At 37.3% G+C, this 17700-nt stretch overlaps 1 protein-coding gene across 2 annotated transcripts; it reads right to left on the bottom strand.

The window, feature by feature from the left end:
• Positions 1–3816: 3816 nt before the first annotated feature.
• On the bottom strand, positions 3817–17302 carry tbx20 (T-box transcription factor 20). 2 transcript variants are annotated; one of them, XM_081597432.1, is made up of 8 exons: positions 16697–17302; positions 15683–15920; positions 14567–14731; positions 13598–13706; positions 11883–12041; positions 10578–10684; positions 7208–7320; positions 3817–6497 (listed from the first exon to the last, which is right to left on the bottom strand). In XM_081597432.1, the coding sequence occupies exons 1-8, from the start codon at positions 16824–16826 to the stop codon at positions 6169–6171; spliced, it is 1350 nt and encodes a 449-aa protein (XP_081453558.1). In that variant the 5' UTR covers positions 16827–17302; the 3' UTR covers positions 3817–6168. The 2 variants fall into 2 exon arrangements, with proteins under 2 accessions (XP_081453558.1, XP_008429147.1); XM_008430925.2 differs by having other exon boundaries at positions 10608–10684.
• Between the last annotated feature and the right edge of the window lie 398 nt (positions 17303–17700).

Here is a 17700-nt window from a genome sequence, read left to right as displayed (position 1 = left end):
GGTGTTTGGGACCTTGTAGGACATTTCATCATCATAATAAGTCCTTGTTATGCAGTCGACTCGCTCCTGTTTCCCTGCTATCAGGCCTTGTTGTCTTTGGAGGGGCCGCAGTTGGGCTGGACACCTGCCACCGCGCAGAGAGGAGGAGATAGGCTGAGTTTATTAGGGGCACTGAGAGGAGAGATGGAGGGTGACACCTGTGCAGATGGGATGGTGATGCGTTGCAGCAGTAAAAGTGACCCCTAAAGGTCTATCTGCACTTTATATTCCAGCTGTAGCCCCATGTATATATGTATATATATCACTGTAGTGACTATCTCAGCAAATAATATTGAATGTTGTGTTTTAATCAATCTTTTAGATGAAAGTTATTAATTATTTCTGCTTTAATTTTGAAATTTTGAATGAGAATTGGGGCTGAAACAATTAATCATGATGAATCGATTACTGAAATGATTGTCAACTAATTTAGTAATCGATTAATCGTTGATATGCAGACTGAAAAACAACAAATTCAGAGCAGTAATTAAGCCAAACTTTACAAAATATATATACATTTTGTATTTAAGATGAAGACACCTTTGTCTGTATGTTTTAGCTGCTATCAGATTTCTTATTTGTATTATTTTCTCTGCTGGTTTTATGAGAGCATTAATAAATATTAAAATATAATGAAATGCAGTCACTGTGTGTGGTTTAGTGATACATATCACACTTTTTTATGTAACAGACAAACTGAAGAGCCCTATTTTAAAAGGGTAGGTCGAAGTTTTTCATGTATTTGTCAGGCTATTGTTGTTGTGCCTTGTGGTCACTCTCACACATTTACCTAACAAAGACGGCAAAGAAGTAATAAGTAGTTTTAGTTAAACAAAATATCTTGATTAAGTTCCTATCACCCAGCCCTTACATGTTTATATGCGCATGCACCACCATTTTGAAAGATTTTATGTTTATATAGTTTTACTTGCTTAAAAAATAAGTAAGCAACATTTTCCACATTTTGTTTGTTTTAGAGACACAAGATTAAAGTTCCCAAACTTGATGCTGTCAGTGATAAACCTGCAGTCGATTTTATTTTATTTGGGGATAGGAAGAAAATTGTAAACATTTTATTAAACTTCCAAGTCTTATATGAGTAAAGGCAGTAGACTCAAATGTTCATGTCAAGGGTATTGCTGCTCCCTTTTACTTTGCTAAATTCATGTTGCTTTGGTCTCAATGTCAAACTAAATTTGGCAAAAATCGTCCCCAACTGAAATGGGACCAGTTTAGTAAATGAAGTTAAATTAGCTTGAGCTCCGACAGGAAGCCTTGTCATCTCTGTTTGTCCTCGGATCATTTTGCTTTCAATGTGAATCTCCCCTCAAACGATTTTCCATTGTTTGCCAACAGGTTTCACGTTTCACCACAAACATTTCCGTGTCTGTGTCCTTTGTCCTGCCCCAAGCAGTTTGTGGCCTGTTGTTTAAAAGCACTTTATTGCTAAATTTGACTTGGCACATCTTGTCAGGAGAGATGGCAGCTGATGAGGCTCCTGACCTGCAGATAAAACATCCATTAAGTGGCTTGTCTGGGACTATTCGGTGCTCTTAACCTATTAGCATATTGTTAGCCATTTCCAAGATGGTGCAGCGGCGGATATACAATCCTGCAGCCAGTCACCACACAATAAAGAACCACCTCTTACTCTGCCACTGCGCTAAATGTCGTCTCCGACGTTGTAGTGCTTGCCGGCCGTCCTCCTCCAGATGATTCAAATGACCGCTAAAAGCCTCAGGGAAGGGGAAAAAAGGGCCAAAATGCAAAATTGATGGAAATGACATTAGATTCAGCTCATGCTCCTCACTGTGTAAATTATACCCCAAAATGGACTCTCTGGCCCAACTGTTGACTCCAATTTGCTTGGCCATACCTCATGGTGGCTTGTCTTGCCCTTCCCTTCTCCCTTTAATCCAATCAGAGCCACACTGGATGTTATTTATTTGTTTATTTATTTATTTTCGAAGGATGTAACCGATTCTTATCAGGGCAGAAGTAGTGGCTTCTTCCTGGTGAAACGGTGACTAACGTCCCGCCATCGATCCGTCAGTTCGTCTGCGGTGGCGGCTGATGGCTCTGGTGATAGACTGCTCCGTGTGTGTTTATATGTATGAGTGTTTGCCCTGAAGTCAATAATGCACATGCGGGCGTATTTATCAAGCTGCGGCACTTAATCTTTTGTTTGGTTTGTCACGTCATGTGTTTTTGTCTCTTGTGATGAGCAGAGGCCTACGCTGTTAGAAGTGTTGCTTTGCAGCCAGAAAGTTGATGGTTGAAATGTTTTTGTGCACTCTTCCTGTGCTTTTGGTGTTTTCCACATCTCTAACTTATCTTTAGGTGTGAATGGAGAGACCTCTCTTGGGAGTAGCTAATATCTAGTCTACGGTTTCCCTACAGCCAGATCAGAGAATGGATGGACTGAAGTTTTTATATTATTTACTGTCACAAGTGTAGCATTATGACTTTGGCTATGAGTCTTCACTTGATGTGTATATGAACAACTTTGTTAGGAATTGCTTTGGGTTTATTGCTTTTTTAAGTCAGACCAACAGGCTAATCAACAGCTCTTGAAAAGTGGAAAATCTGGAATTTGGATATGGATGAGCATGAAAAACAAGAATAGGGTTTGTAGATGACAAAATAATATTAATGGCACCAAAACTAACAAATGATAGAATTCTGACGGACTTTTGAGTTTTATTTTTGTGTTAAAATGCTCCTGGTAAATTGTTAATACCTAATTGGTGCCATTTAAAATACTATTTTCTAGTTTAGACATACAAATGGACCAAAAATGAACACATGAATCAGAAAGTCTGGGTGTCCAAAAGTATAGATGTTTTTATAGATATTTGTAGGAATTTTATCATTTCATAATATGAATTTTTCTTGTTGTGTCTTCCTCACATGGACGGGATTTTAAATCACATTGGAGGATTTTTGAGCCCATGCACCCTGTATGCCAAATCATTCTAATTAGATTCCTATCCATGCTTTGACTAGACCTTTATTTGTAGAGCCTTTAAGAGGTGGACCCACTATTGTGCTTTGGATCATGACTCAAGAAGATGATGCAAAAGCTTTCTCATTGCAGAATATATTTAAAGGAACGCCAGTTTAAGAACTCTGCAAGAAAAATAAACATTATTTGTTGATTTTTGTCTGAAAAGTTGCCACTTAATTGTCATCTGGGTATATTTCATATGGTCATTTATTGAATATTAAGTTATAAAAGGCTCATATTAACATACTTATGAAGCATAGAGAACATTTAATTGCTATTAATATTAATGGATTCTATGTAATTACCCCCACCATTTTACTATTTATTTTTGACAAATTATTCTTAATTGACATTTTAATTAAAGGGTTATGGTCATAATTTTGCATTTTTTAAAGAAATTTTCATTTCATTTGTCTTTGTTTTTTTTTTTTTTTTTACATTAAAAGACATTCCTGAATTGCAGAATTGAAACGTAGTGGAAGCTTAAATTGTGCTCATGCTAGCAGCTATTCATCAAATGCCGAAAAAATCCTTAATCTGATGCTTTGCAAGTTTTTCTTTTAATTTCTTCAAATATTTAGGCCAAAAGGTGTAGGATGTAATCACAAAGCCCAATATATTATTTTCATTTATGTTTCCGCTTATGAAACTTTCCTCGTTTAAATGTTTTCAATAAATTGACTTTTCAAAATACTCAATAGTATTTCATCCCTAATTATTTTATTTTCCTAGATATTTTAATTTCCTAGATTTATCCAGGGTCAAAAAAAGGATACAAAAAAAAACAGGAAATGTTTTGATTGTGATTCATTTATATATATTTCTCATGGTTTACAAATAACTTTAAATGTGATACAGCACATTACAGATTCTTTCCACAGATCAAAATAAATATATTGCACTTAAAAATCAGTAAAACAAAAACTTATTGGGGTCAGATTATGCCAGACAAAACATTAAGAAAAAACAAAAACTATTATCTTCAATTAAAAAAAAAAATCAAAACCCAAAGGTATTTATGTGTACACTGAAAAAAAATTATAACTCAGTTCAAGCTGGACATCAGATAAAGACGTCTGAAAAAGAAAGTCTTCTGCAAACCAAGAAGATCAAATCAAACGTCCATAAACGGCTTGTGGATGTGAAAAGGTTGCACAGGTCATTGTACAGCGTTTGTTTTCCTGGCTCTCTTGAAACATTTCTGAATAATCTGACTTTCATGCAGCAACAGACTATTGTTAGAAGTAAAACCTTTCATTATTTTCACAAAAAGCTGAAAACTAAATCCACATTGGTAATTGTTCTCACATCACTTCAGCCTTTTGCAAGTGGGAACAAAAACCTGCATGGACTAAAAATCAAAATATTCAGGAATATTTTGGTGTATTACCAGGACAGATTTGCAAATCTGGTCTCTCTCTCTCTTTTTTAAATAACTGACCAAAACAGCGAGTTACATGTCAGCTCTTCATGCTTCCACATTTCTCCTCTCCCTGTGCTTTTAAATCAGGACACAGAGTCATTACTTCAAGGTGTAAACGTTGAATCAACTCAACCTGCAGGTAGTTTTAGCCCATCTGAAGGTTGCAGAGACCTTCACCAAATCTCTGCAAAGCTTGACCCAATTTAAACCATTAAATTGGGTCGTTTAGGTCTCTCCACTCTTAAATTGACTCCGTTTCAACCAGTTGATGTTGCTGTTTTTCTTCTCGTATGTTTTTATTATTACTTCTGACTGCTTGCCTGGAAGCAACTTTTAAATGTTTCCTTCTTAAGACGACTGTAGGAGCATTAAGATCAGATACAATTTACTTTTTTGATTTAATTCATTTGGCCTAGACTCCGAGCTCTGCAAGTGCACCGAAGGAGGATGAAATACGTTCTTATATTCTTTCTCAGCTCTGTTGAGGAGGAAAGTTTTTGAAATAAGGTGTGAGATTCAGCTTTGTTGAAATCACTAATTATATTTCATCCTAATGGTGTGAAGTAGACATGAGTCAGAATGCGATTCTCCTGGAATGATGGCCTATTACGATTTCACGGTATTTATGAAAAATTAAAAATGTAATTAGTGGAGCTATTTGCTTGTGTAGAGCCTGCAGTTTGCTGCTAAATGGTTTAAAACAGCATTAGCTTAATAAGTGTGGTGGGTGACACTGTTTTTATTTCCTTTCTTGTAAGCATGGCTGAGATATATGGTAGCCATCCTTCAGCCAGCTGACCAGCAGTGTTTAGCAACAAGTGAGAGAGGGTTAGTGCTGATTATCCTCCAAACAGTGGGAGGAAACTCAAACTTCTGCACTTTCTCTAGAATCTCCTTGAAATTATTTTTGAACCATTTTGAACTGAAAACAAAAACAGTTTTGACAAATTGGTCTCATCCTTCGCCAGATAGTGTGTAATATGTCTAAAATACAAGCCTTGGGGAAACGATAAGTTGCTGCACTCCAGCTTTGACGACACAGTCTGCTCTCACAGCCTCGGTTAAAAGCAGGTTTGTAATTCCTGGTGTGACCAGGCCTTTAAAACAAAAACATTTTGCTCTTTTACACGTGAAGTCCTTCATTCCATGTTAAAACATACAAAGTTAAGCAATGTGTGCGTCTACTGCAGTCAGCATGCGTTCTAGGATTCTTTTTTTTTAATATAATTTACAGCGAGAAACCTCTGAGTAAGTGGATCCCAGAGTGTGTCGTCCTTTTTCTGAACTGTACATATGGCTGGCTCTCCTAACACAGAGGAGCTAAGATGGCTGCTCGTTCCATCCACCCTCCCTCCGTCATTTTTAGGAATCGCACCCTGCGGGGTTTTGCTGCCATTTTAAAAACATTTAGAAAGTGTACTTTGTATTCGAGGGCTGAAATAAAACATGCATGCACGTATTTTTGTCTTGCATTTGCTTTGCAATGAAGTCGTCAGTCTTTTCCTACATCGGAGCTGTTCTTAGGAGTCAGATCCTGAGGGGGGAGCACAGTCTGCCTCAGTTCAACGTGCAGATTCCTCTTCATGTCACCCCACTCACTGCAGGTGAATTATTTACAACCGGAGGGACAGGTGCAAGCCAGATGAGGAGTGATGAGGATTAATGGTCAGACTGAGTTCTGGCCCTCTGCTCTGTGAAGTCATACAAAGGGCGTCATGACTGTGGAGGAGTGGCGGAGTCCCTGGATGGCAGCGTAGGGCCCCTGCTGGAAGTAGTGGTGGTAGCGGGGCATGTGGAAGGAAGGGAAGGACGGCCCGCTGCCCTGCATGGTTCCAGCCAGAGCGCTGGGCGTCAGCGGCATGCCTAGCCGGCTGTACGGGGGCAGGGATCCCTGGATGGGGTGGGGTAAGGAGGTGGTTCCGGTGCCCATGGCTGACAGGGTCTGAGGATGCTGGAAACCTGAGAAGCCTGAGGTGGTGGTAACCCAGGAGCTCAGGGAGAGGTTGTCTGAGGCCGTAAACGCTGATCCTGCAGGATAGAGATAAACAATGGGCTGATAAGATTAGTTAAAGGTGAACTATTATGCTTCCTTGGACAGGTTAGGATGAGCAAAACAAAACCTTTCACACTGAGCTGTTTTCTGGCCTCTTGTCACTTTAAACCCAAATAAGCTGATGCTGAACACAAAACCCAAACCCAACTTTTACACTTACATGTAAAACTGAAAAGCAGAAGTGTAGCCTGCCGTACAGCAAACAATAATGCAGCAAGTACTTTCTGAATGGTGAGTCAGCAACAAAACACTTTCTTTTGTCTTTTCCAGTATTCACTGTACTGCACATGCAGCGGTAAAACCAGCTGACCAAACATGCTGGAGCTCAGCTTTAAGGTCTCAGTCAACTCCCTTGAAGATTCCACAAATTCTTGAAAAGATTTTGCTTGACAATCCGGTCGGGGTTACAGTGGTCCCCGTTGCTGGTGCACATTTTCCATTCACACTATTTTCTCTGAATATGCTGTAATATTTTCACAGTACCCAAATTTTAAGAGTCATTGACTAGGGGATTTTTATCTGTGAGCCATAATCATTAAAATAAAAAAATTAAGAAAATTAAAGGCTTTTCGTTAAACATATTTAAAGATTACTCAGTCAGAGTTGCACAAAAAAAGCATCACTATAAATATGATTCACTCAGTGAATTGAGTTACTGAAAATAATGAGTTTTCAGAGCGCTCACCTCTGGTGTGTGTGGTGTGTCCGTCCTCGCTCAGGTTCTCCTCGTCGCCAGCGTAGGTTCTGATCGGCGATCGGGCGTACGAGTGCTTGTGGATCAGATTCTCAACACTTTCCCTGCAGCAAAAGCCAAAGAGAGAGCCCCAAAGTAAATCTCTTTGTTTCTTTTGTTTTATCATTGCACCAGCAGTGACATGTGCAGGTTACACCCAGTGCTAGATTACCAAGTCAGAGTTACACAGTAGTATCTAGCTTTGATTTCAACAAACCTGGCTTTTTCTACGTAAAATACATAAACAAAATGGGAAAGATTTCAAATCCCGTCACAAATGTATGATATCTTTTCCATGACAACCTTAAAAAGATAACAGGAGAGACAAATCATTAAGCAAAGTTTTCTTATCTGCACAGATGGACTTTAACAGCAGTGACTTCTGAGTGAGTTTTGTCCTCTTTTTCTAATTTGGCCATAAAAAATTATTAAGACACATAAAACAAAATAAATGTGGCATAAACGATCAAGAACACTCCCATATCCCACTGACCTCCCTTTTCCTACAGGACTTTTATCACATCAAGAATCAAATCTAATCTTCTTTAATTAGAGTTGTCAACATATTGTAGTTTTGATAATGAGCCGTCAATCATCAGATGGAACTTCTGTTTTTATCCAAAATATAGAAACAAGCTTTTTTTGGTATGATAAAAGCATAAGCTAGCTATGACGGCGCGTCAGGGCTTTTGCTGATGGAAAAGGGAAAAAAAAAAAAAAAACAGGAGTAACTTTCTGCCAAAAAAACTCCAAAATTTTGAAATTAATCTTAAAAGTTTTAAAAGTTAAAAATTTTCTAGAAAAAAATAAAACTTCTGGGGGAAAATGTCGATGGTCCAAAATCTACCAGTTTTAAACAATATTAAGGAAATACTGACTTAAAATGAGTGCCTATGTGTTGGTGAAAAATTATTTGCAAGTTAGGTTAGTCTGATTTCAAGTGTACTAACATTTTATCACTAGAACCTAGAGCAAAGATAAGATTTAATGTTTTTTGCAACGTATAAATGAATTGTTTATGTGGCGTCACTCAGTAAAATAAGCTCTTGCGTTGCTATGAGTGTGTCTAGGTTGTGTATTTACTTTGTTTTTCAGCTCGTGTGTGTGTGGATTCAGGCACACACATGTATGTGTCATGTATGTGTTCACAGTCCCACAAACTGCATTAGCTCATTTGAGACTTGTCAGGGAGCACTTCTAAACCACAGTGACAGATATTGTTGGGGGAGGCGGTGTGTGTTCATGTGTGTGCATCATCAGACCAATGCGTCCACATTAGCAGCGTCCCTCCTCAGCCCCACCCCTCTGGAGCCCGAAACCCTCCAATTAGGTTAGGAAAGTGCAATATCTGTCAGCAGAAGAGTACAAATGTGTGTGTTTTTATCAGTGTTGGGCCCCCGCGGCGCAGAAGCCAAAGCAAACTCCCACAGTGCATGGCGGTAGGGGTGGGGGGAGGCGGGGCATGCTGGTTTCAATCAGTCACTGCAGCCAATTGAATTACAGTGTGTTTTAGTGCAGTGGCCGACTCCAGACTAATGTGATTTCTGCAGCTCCCGAAGACCAATTGATCAGGTCTAATTCACAGCCCTCACAAAGAGAAAGACGGAGAAGTACAAGGGGGAGGAAGGGTTGTCTGGATGCGTTCGGCGGTCTCTGTTTGGGATCTTTGATTGAGGGAAATGGGCAGATGGCTTGATTTTGTCAGCTGATTTTGGCCACAGTGCCGGAATCGGGAATTACGAGAAGTTTGTGTTTTGACTGCGTCTGCTGAAATCTGCATTCAGCGCGGCGGTTCTTAGTCGCTGCGTTTGTCTGAAACTCCCATTCTGGGAATTCTGGGCATTATTGGGATGAAAACTAAAATAAGGAAAAGAAAAAAGTAGCAGAAGGAAATGTGAAGGTGGACAAAACAATGTTTTGACTAAAAATAGCCTTTCATTGGCACAAACTTAAAGAATGTAGACATTTGAGTTGAGAAACCGATAAGAAGTTTTTTTAAAAGTGACCCATCTTATGAATTATTAACTCACCTTATGTTTCTCATTTTAACAGCGACATGTGAACTTTATGCAGACAGTGCAGTAATGTGCTAAGATACCAGAGCATTTAGTATTTGTTCACTATATGACCCAGTGCTTCATTTAAAATGAACTATTGCTCGATATTAAAAATACATTTTTCAGGTATTTTTAAATCAAGAACTTTAACAAACAACACATTTAAAGTTGAAGTTTAATTTCTAAGGCACCAAAACTCACATTTGTCTGTGATTGATGTCAATTATATCTAACAAATAAGTTTTAAAAATGTTCAGCTTTACTATAAATGTGATCTTTCCTCATTTCAGAAGAATGTGGATAAAGTCGATATACAATCAAATGATTAACCTCATCAATAAGAAACATAATTGTCGTTACTTCTTATACATAATTTAACTTATCCATAATTTACTGGCATCATTGTCATGCATCAGAAAAAATAAGTTAGTGATATTTCAATGTTTAATTGATTTATTTTAGTTTTCTTATGTTTAATCTTTAAAAAATTTTAATGTCTGCAGTAGAGCCCCTGTGTGTTAATAATATTCACATTTAGCCAAAGAAGATTGCACCCATTTTTAATACTTTACACACTTTTAATTAGCTTGAACTTTTCTTATTTGTGTAAAGTCTGTACATTTCCACGTGAGGCAGACCTTTCTTTATTGTTGATATGGTTTTACTGTACTTGTTCAGTAAAAGCTTATTTATTTTTGCAAATCCAGCTTTAGCTTTGAATTATTAAATTGCTACCTTTCTTTTATGGAAACCATTATATACACTCTGTGTCCACTATTGTTTCAGCTGCATTGTTTCAGGTAAATAAGTACATAAATCAAATAAAATTATTTGTTTCATTTAATTTTATTATACAACTCAAGCTAAAAAGAAATAGGTAAAAAAACGACCCATCTGTGAAAGCAGATCATTACGAACAGTCAGGAAAGAGGAACGAAGATCTTAATGTGGAAAAGACAGGAGAAAAAATTCACAAATGGCAAAAAGAGAAAAGAGAGGTTACAATTATGAAAAAGAAAAGGAAAGCAGAATAAATAAATCACTGAATAAAAAGAACAAAAATCCCCAACAATGAAGTGAACATGGATTAGAGGAAAAAGTGAAAAATATGGCATAAACCTGGATGATCAGCATGAAAAAACACTAGAGGAAAGGGATATTTTAAATATAAGAGTGAAGTGAAGGAACACAGAAAAGAGGGAGATAGATGTAAAATAAACAAGATCCTGATGAATAAAATCTTGTGTGTCTTATGAGAGGCCAACAAACAGTGCTGGGCCCAGAATCCCCTGTACCTCTCCATGTCCGTCAGCCGCGACGAATCCCTGAAACCTTTGGCGAACGGGTTGCTGTCGATCTTCAGCTTGGTTATCTGGGAAAACGCACACCAGCAGAAAACATGTTACACACGTCTGTTTCCCTTCTCTGCTCTAAAAGACTTTTCTTTTTTCACTCCTTTGTGTCTGAACGTAACTCTTTTAGTGCCACATTGTCAAATCTAGAGTCAATATTTGTCAGCAATTTCTAAAAATCAATGATTGGCACATCTTCTTGCTGTAAAATAAGTTATTATTTAACTTACAAATATATGTTTAATGAACACCTTTTCTTTGTAAAAAATAAAAAATAAAAGTCACTTGTCCTGGTTTCTATTTTATAAAACCTTTCTACAACATAAAGCATCAAATTAAAACCTTTTTTGCTCAGAATAATGCTAGTTTTATTCATAAAATTAAGAATACTTTAATAAAATAAAAACTGTAGATTATAGACACATTAAAGTATGCGTTCATACTTTAATGTAAACATTGAGTTCAGGATAATCTGCAAGGCGCAAGGACGGCAAAAAATAAGACACAATGAAAAGCAAGTCTTTATACTGCAAACAGCAGAATAAACTCAAATTGATCAATTATTTTAAAGTATGTTCCCATACTTTATTGTGGTTCCAAATATCATTTTCACTTGGTAAATTGATAAGACACAAATCTTAAGCTTGGTCATTTTGAGAACAAGTACCCCGAGCTGCTCACCAGGGGGCGCCACAAATAAAAGTTTTTCACTGCCAACAGAACACAACACTCTCACACACACTCACACTTGAGGATGATTTAGAGAGACAAATTAACCTAACAGTCTCGTTTTTGGAAGTGGGAGGAATCTGGAGTACCCAGAGAGAACCCATGCATGCTCAGGGAGAACATGCAAACTCCATGCAGAAAAATTCCAGGTTGGGATTCAAAGTCAGGACCTTCATGCTGCACAAAGCTGTAGGACTTTAATGATTCTTCCAAAATAAAGATGCAACATCTCAATATTTTGTTTGTATCTTTGATGTTTGTCATCTACCTTTATTTGTGAGTTTGTGTATCTCATATTGTTGAGATTACAACATGGTAATAAATATCGATTTATGATCATCACGTTAAAATCGCCACCGTCTGGTTCAGATCTCACTTTTGATCTCAGTTTACACATAACTCCTGTGCTGATAAGGTTTCTGTGATGAACTCAAACGCTCCTGACGACAAGCAGAGACACAAAGTCGTGATTTGACTTAATTTACTCACCAGCTGGTTCTGATAGGCTGTGACGGCGGTGAAGACCGTCTCGACGAACACAAAGGTGCGAAACTCCTCCGATTTGAGGTTGAGCAACGAGGCGGTGTGGTCCTTCTTCTTAATGATGTGAACTCGTGGCTGGTACTTGTGCATAGAGTTCAGGATGATCTGCAGAGAGAGCAAAAAATAAGATACAATGAAAAGAAGGTATTTTATTCTGCAAACAACAGAATAAACTCAAAACCTGATCAATTATTTTCTTCTTTTGCATCAGAGAGGTTGGAGTTGACTGTTCTCCTTGACTTGGCCTATCAGTCAGCCTCACATGTTGGACCACCGGACATTACCCTTCGTTACTGTTTACACTGTAAATCACTCCCACCAACACTAACTGGACGACCTCCAGGTCCTTAACAGATGCAGCGCTGCCTTCTGTGCTAATTTGTTGTTGTTCCTGAGGACAACAGACAAACTGAAAGGGTTTGGTCTCTTAATACTTATATGTGTATAAAGACATAATAAAGAAAAATGACAAAAGAATAAAACTACAGCTCAGCATAAACCCAGTAATAACATGATTAAAACATAATCGTTCTCGTTGACTGACATCATGTAAGAAGATGATTTCAGACATTAAAACAAAACCCAGTAAAGATGCTGGTTAATTTGTGTCTATTTTCAGTTTTCTTTCAATTTGAATTAAAGTTTCCCAAATAGAGGAAATTTGAGCCTTTGACAAAGAGGCACGCCCTGATGATATGGTTTCTTAAAACATTATGTGTGGTCAGTAAAGTGTTGGACAAAATTGTCAAATTAAGGGTTTGCAAACTGCCGTTTAATGTGTCCTGAGTCCAGCTGAATAAAACTCATTCACACATTTCCAACCTAATGACAAACAGTATTTCTGGTATTTTTAGGGCCTTTCTGCTACTTAGAGCAACTGAAACTCAAATCCTGCATTTATTATTGTATATTTATTTTGAAATATTGACTGGTTCTTTATCATTTTTTATCAGATTTATTAGGAGCCTTTGAGCAAGGTCCAGAGACATACTGAAGGCTCTGGAGCTGCAGACTCCTGGCCTTTCTGGTAAAAATAAAAGAGAAAGAATGGAAAGGAGAAACGCAAAAGAGGTGGCAGAGAAAAAATTAGTAATTTTGTTCTCAGCCTGCAAATCAGATCTTATTTATCCACAAATTCAGGTCATAACTGCAAACAGTCAACAAAAAAGCAAAACACTGAAATATGATCAAAAGGAATAAATGAAATAATCATATGAGCTACAAATAGATCGCATTGTTACAAAAATACAGCTTAGCGTATTTAAAATTAATAAACAAAATGAATTAATTGTTGCGTGGATTTAATTTGCGCTGCCATAAATGTCTTAAACCTGGTAGATATTTTTTTTTATTTCTTTTACTTTAAGGTTTTAAATCTTAACGTAATAAGTAATATATAAAAATTAAGACAGTATGATCAAATAAAACTGGATTTTTTTATTTTTTTTTTTAAAGTATTTTTCTGTTTTTATTGGACACGAATGACTCCGTGAGGGTTTATGTACTTAACTTCCTTGTTTTAGCTGTGTGCCTTATAGGAACTATATGTATGTTTTTGTCTGACCGGTAAGTCAGGCTGTTTTCGCCATTTTAATTCTTTTTACGGCTCCATAAAAACCTAATTGTTGTAATCTTCGGAGGAAAATAAAAGTTGCTCTCACATGTCCGTGCTGGTCCAGCTCGTTGTTCGTCAGCTTGACCTTCTCGAAGGAAACCATCTGCTTCATCAGCTGCTCTCCGGTGAACGGAGAGTCCGGGTGGACGTACAACCTGCCGGAGGAGAGCACGACATCTCACATCTGATTGGCCGAGAGGCATTCGAAGCGCAGCCGCCACGACCAATCAACGCGCGGATCTTGATTGACTCTAATTTGCACTTTTCAAACGTTTCGTCGTAAAACTTTTGACTAAATCCTGTCGTGAGAAAGAAATTCGTTTTTAAAGGATACAATTTTTAGTTTTTCTTGAAAAATTGCAGAATTTGATTTATGATAACGTGCCGATTATCGCCATTTATGCACGTTACTCTTTTACATTCAGGTGTATACTAACGAGGGAAAATATTGACGAGATTTTTTTTTTCAGTAAGAACTGACAGTGTCCAGAATCTGAATAATTATCCAGATCCTGAAATGATTTATATAACTCTGCAATTACACGTTAATTACATGAAAAATAGATGGCTGAATGGTCGTTTCTTTTTTCAACAGATAAAAGAAACGACCACGCTATTGCTCTCTGAACAAATAATAGGTAAGCACCAAACGTATGGCTGTTGCATGGAGACAGATAATCGTCCTGTATAAAAAAAATAATAATAAAACAACAAAAACACAACAACTTTAATTTGTTTATATGCTTTTAATTAGGTAATGTTATGATAATTTATGTTAAATTAATATTATTCTATTATTAGTATTATTATTTCCAGACGTCCCAATCAAAAATTTCACTGAGACTTGCTGAGATTGATACTTCAATTCGCCTCTAAGACTAACTTAAACAATATTTGTTTAAATCTTTACATCTTCACCAATTTTAAAGAGCTAAAAACGTGACTTCATTTTGCGAGTTATTGGGAAAATAATCCTGAAGACACCTGGACAGATGGAGCGTGTTGGGGTCTTTACCTGGCGGGCAGAGGGGGGTCGGCCTTGCCGGCCACCAACCAAGAGGAACGGTGATAGGCGTAGCGGTACCGCTTGTTGTCCACCGGAACAATGTCCATCAGGACGATGTACTTGGAGTCCTGGTCCACTCCGGAAAAAGAGACCCGGATTGTAGGAAACATCCGCCTGTATGTGACATATTTTTATTTATTAATTAATTTATTTATTTATTTATTGCAACAAAAAAAAAGAAGATTAATAAGAAATCCCGCTTGGCAACATGAAATATTATTTCAAACAAAATAAAATACATTAATATTAAATTAGTATATATATATATATATATATATATATATATATATATATATATATATATATATATATATATATATATTTTTTTTTTTTTTTTTTTTTTTATTCTGACTAGTCACAAATAATATAATGCTGGTGGGTGTAAAATAATAGAATAATTGAACATACTGACACCAGAAAAGACAATAAAATAGGCAATAAAACACGACACAGAGGGCAGTACGCAACAAGTAAAAACCAAAGTAAAACAAAAATATGGACAAATAGCAGTAAGAGAACTGAAATCTGATTTTTGAATGACTGAAAAAAATACAACCAAATCTTATGTTACGATCAAATGATGAGAACTATGTTAGATCCTCATGTAAGGCGAGACTTCCCAACTGTGGAGGAATTGCGATATAATAAAGCCAAGTAGTGACATTTTCTCAGCTGTTTGAATTATGTTACATTTAAGGAAATTGCATATGCGCAGAGTAAAAATCCCTTCAGTTGCATCAGGAATTATGCAGAAAATTCAGGGCGTTTTTCCTCCAAATATAACATAATTCAAGACATCACTTTTACTGTTAATTAAATATTTTGCAATTTTGTCGTGTTTGACCCAACAAATTGGCAAGTGGTGATAACATGCAAGCGATTTTGTTGTGGATTTTATTCCTTCGCAGTCTCAGAAAAAAATTCGATGGATTGTATTTTTGGTATTTTTGTCTTTATATAAAAAAACAAACATTTATACCATTATTCTAATTTCCCCCATTTTATTTTGTATTCTGTGATATTTGATATGATCGGAGTGATAACAGAGCAGCGCATCCAATTTACCTTCCAGACTTGGTGATGATCATTTCAGTGCCGAGCTCGTGGAATTTGTCCCACAGCTCTTTGGTCTCCAGGCTGCACGAGATTTTGGCCATTTCCTCGCTGGGGATGCCGGGATTGGTGGGGATGAGGGGCTCCGTGCACACCGCGGGCGCGCTCCCGCTGAAGTCCCCGTGCCCGTCCAGGGATGACAGGTCAGCCAGAGCCTGCTGGCTGCAGGAGGATTTCTCCACAAATTGCTCTGGTTTGATCAGAAACGTGGATGCGTAAAAAAAGAAAAAAGAAATGGAGAGTAACCGTGAGGATCGTCCTGATGTTATTTTAAATGTATTTGGTAAGAAAAAGAGATACAAACCATTCTAAAATTATAAGCGTATCAATAATACGAATTTCTAAACTTAAATATACTCCAAAAATAAAACCGTGCACAATCTACAGAATTAAAACAAATAAACAAACAAACAAACAGAAAAAACAAATCCTTCATGTAATTTACGTTTTGTATTTTAGAATCAACCACAGTTCGAACAGAAATGGGAAAAACAATCATATAAATTTATATTATATTATAATTATTATAAATTATCAGTTATAATAAGTAAATCCACTTAGAACAACAAATAAAAAAATGAACAAAAACCGGATTTCTGTGAAAACTACACATCACTTTTAGGAAAAAACATCCCTATTTACACATTTTCGTCTGGAAAATTCCGAAGACCTCCTTTGTCGCACAAAATTATGTATTAATGTACTTAAGGCCCTTGTATTTTCAGAAAACAAAATTATGATTTTATACTTTCCATCAGTAAATATTGGCGTCTTGAATAAATATAAGTGCTTAAAAGCTTAAGGAAGTTCATTGTAATCACAGGATTCTGTCACAAAAGAAGAACATTAAGTAAAAGCACTAACTTTTCTCACATTTTGGTGCTTCACTGGATAAAATCTTAAACTGTAATTGTTTTCCTCAACAAACTCAAACACATTTTCAAACGGTGAAGCTGGATTTCTTACCCAGAGGTTTGATGGTGTTCTCCTCCGCCTCCTTGTCCTTGCTGGACTTTCCGCTGGACATCAGGGCGGCTATGGAGAAAGCGTTGGCCCGGGATGAGAGCTGCGGCTTCGGGGATGACGTGTACTCCATGTCGGTGTGTCAAAAGGCAAAAATATTCCCCTCTGATAAAATAAAAGCAGAAAACCTCCAGAAATACCGGCCGCTTTCGGCTCCAAGCGGCAGAAGGAAGTACAGATTGAGGGAATTACGCGCAGTTTCTCCCAGATTTCAGGACTTTCTTGCGTACAGAGCTTACAGGCGCAGACAGGTTAACAATCAGCACTCAAAAAGACAGCAAAAAGGTGTTATTGCTGCCGATGTGGGGGTCTTGCTGGATTCATGGTGAAGGAAGAACGCACGGCTGACTCCTGGGGGTTGTCAGACCTGAGGCCGGCGGCTCTTTGGGACGCTTCGGTCTGCTCCGGTCCAGCCTCCCCTTATTATTCCAGTCTGCCCTCCAATCGCTGCCTCTGGCTCCACGTCACGCTTCCACTGTCTCACAGCGGCCCTGAAAGCGAGCAGCCAATTAAATCACCTGCTGCTGCCAGGCTTTCTGATTTTTTTTATTTTTTATTTTCCAAGTCAAAGACAGACAGGGAGGCAGAGACAGAGAAGAGAGGGAGATTGGAAGTAATAATGTGAGAATTTTATGACTGCAGAGGCTGATGACAGATTGAAATGACTAATATATGCAGGAAAAATCCGTTGATGTCTTGAAAAATAAAAGAAAGTCTGTATTAACCTTTCCTTAGATTGTATTTTCTCTCAGTTCTTTTAGATATCAAGTCAGGCTGTGAGTGAAAGTTACCAAAGAAGAAACTGAAATTGAATTGTAGAATAAAAATTTCACTCATGTGTTAAATGATTTGAATAATTATTTTATTATTTCTTGTGAATTTTAAGAAATTTAACGGAACCTTTAAGATCATTTGTGCAGCTGTCCACATTTTAAATTGAAAATATT

This window comes from Poecilia reticulata, chromosome 16 (genome assembly GCF_904066995.2).
Source record: "Poecilia reticulata chromosome 16, P_reticulata-male-v2, whole genome shotgun sequence".
NCBI lineage: Eukaryota > Metazoa > Chordata > Actinopteri > Cyprinodontiformes > Poeciliidae > Poecilia > Poecilia reticulata.
Note: the sequence above shows the minus strand (reverse complement) of the source record. Positions and strands in the feature narration are given on the sequence as shown.

What these genes read in the sequence shown, in the direction of transcription:
- tbx20 (XM_081597432.1), bottom strand. Translation starts at nt 16,826, where the DNA reads ATGGAGTACACGTCATCCCCGAAGCCGCAGCTCTCATCCCGGGCCAAC. An exon ending in ATCATCACCAAGTCTGGAAG is followed by an intron (nt 14,732 to 15,682) that starts GTAAATTGGATG and finishes TGTCACATACAG; the next exon opens with GCGGATGTTTCCTACAATCC. An exon ending in GACCCCCCTCTGCCCGCCAG is followed by an intron (nt 13,707 to 14,566) that starts GTAAAGACCCCA and finishes CTCCTCCGGCAG; the next exon opens with GTTGTACGTCCACCCGGACT.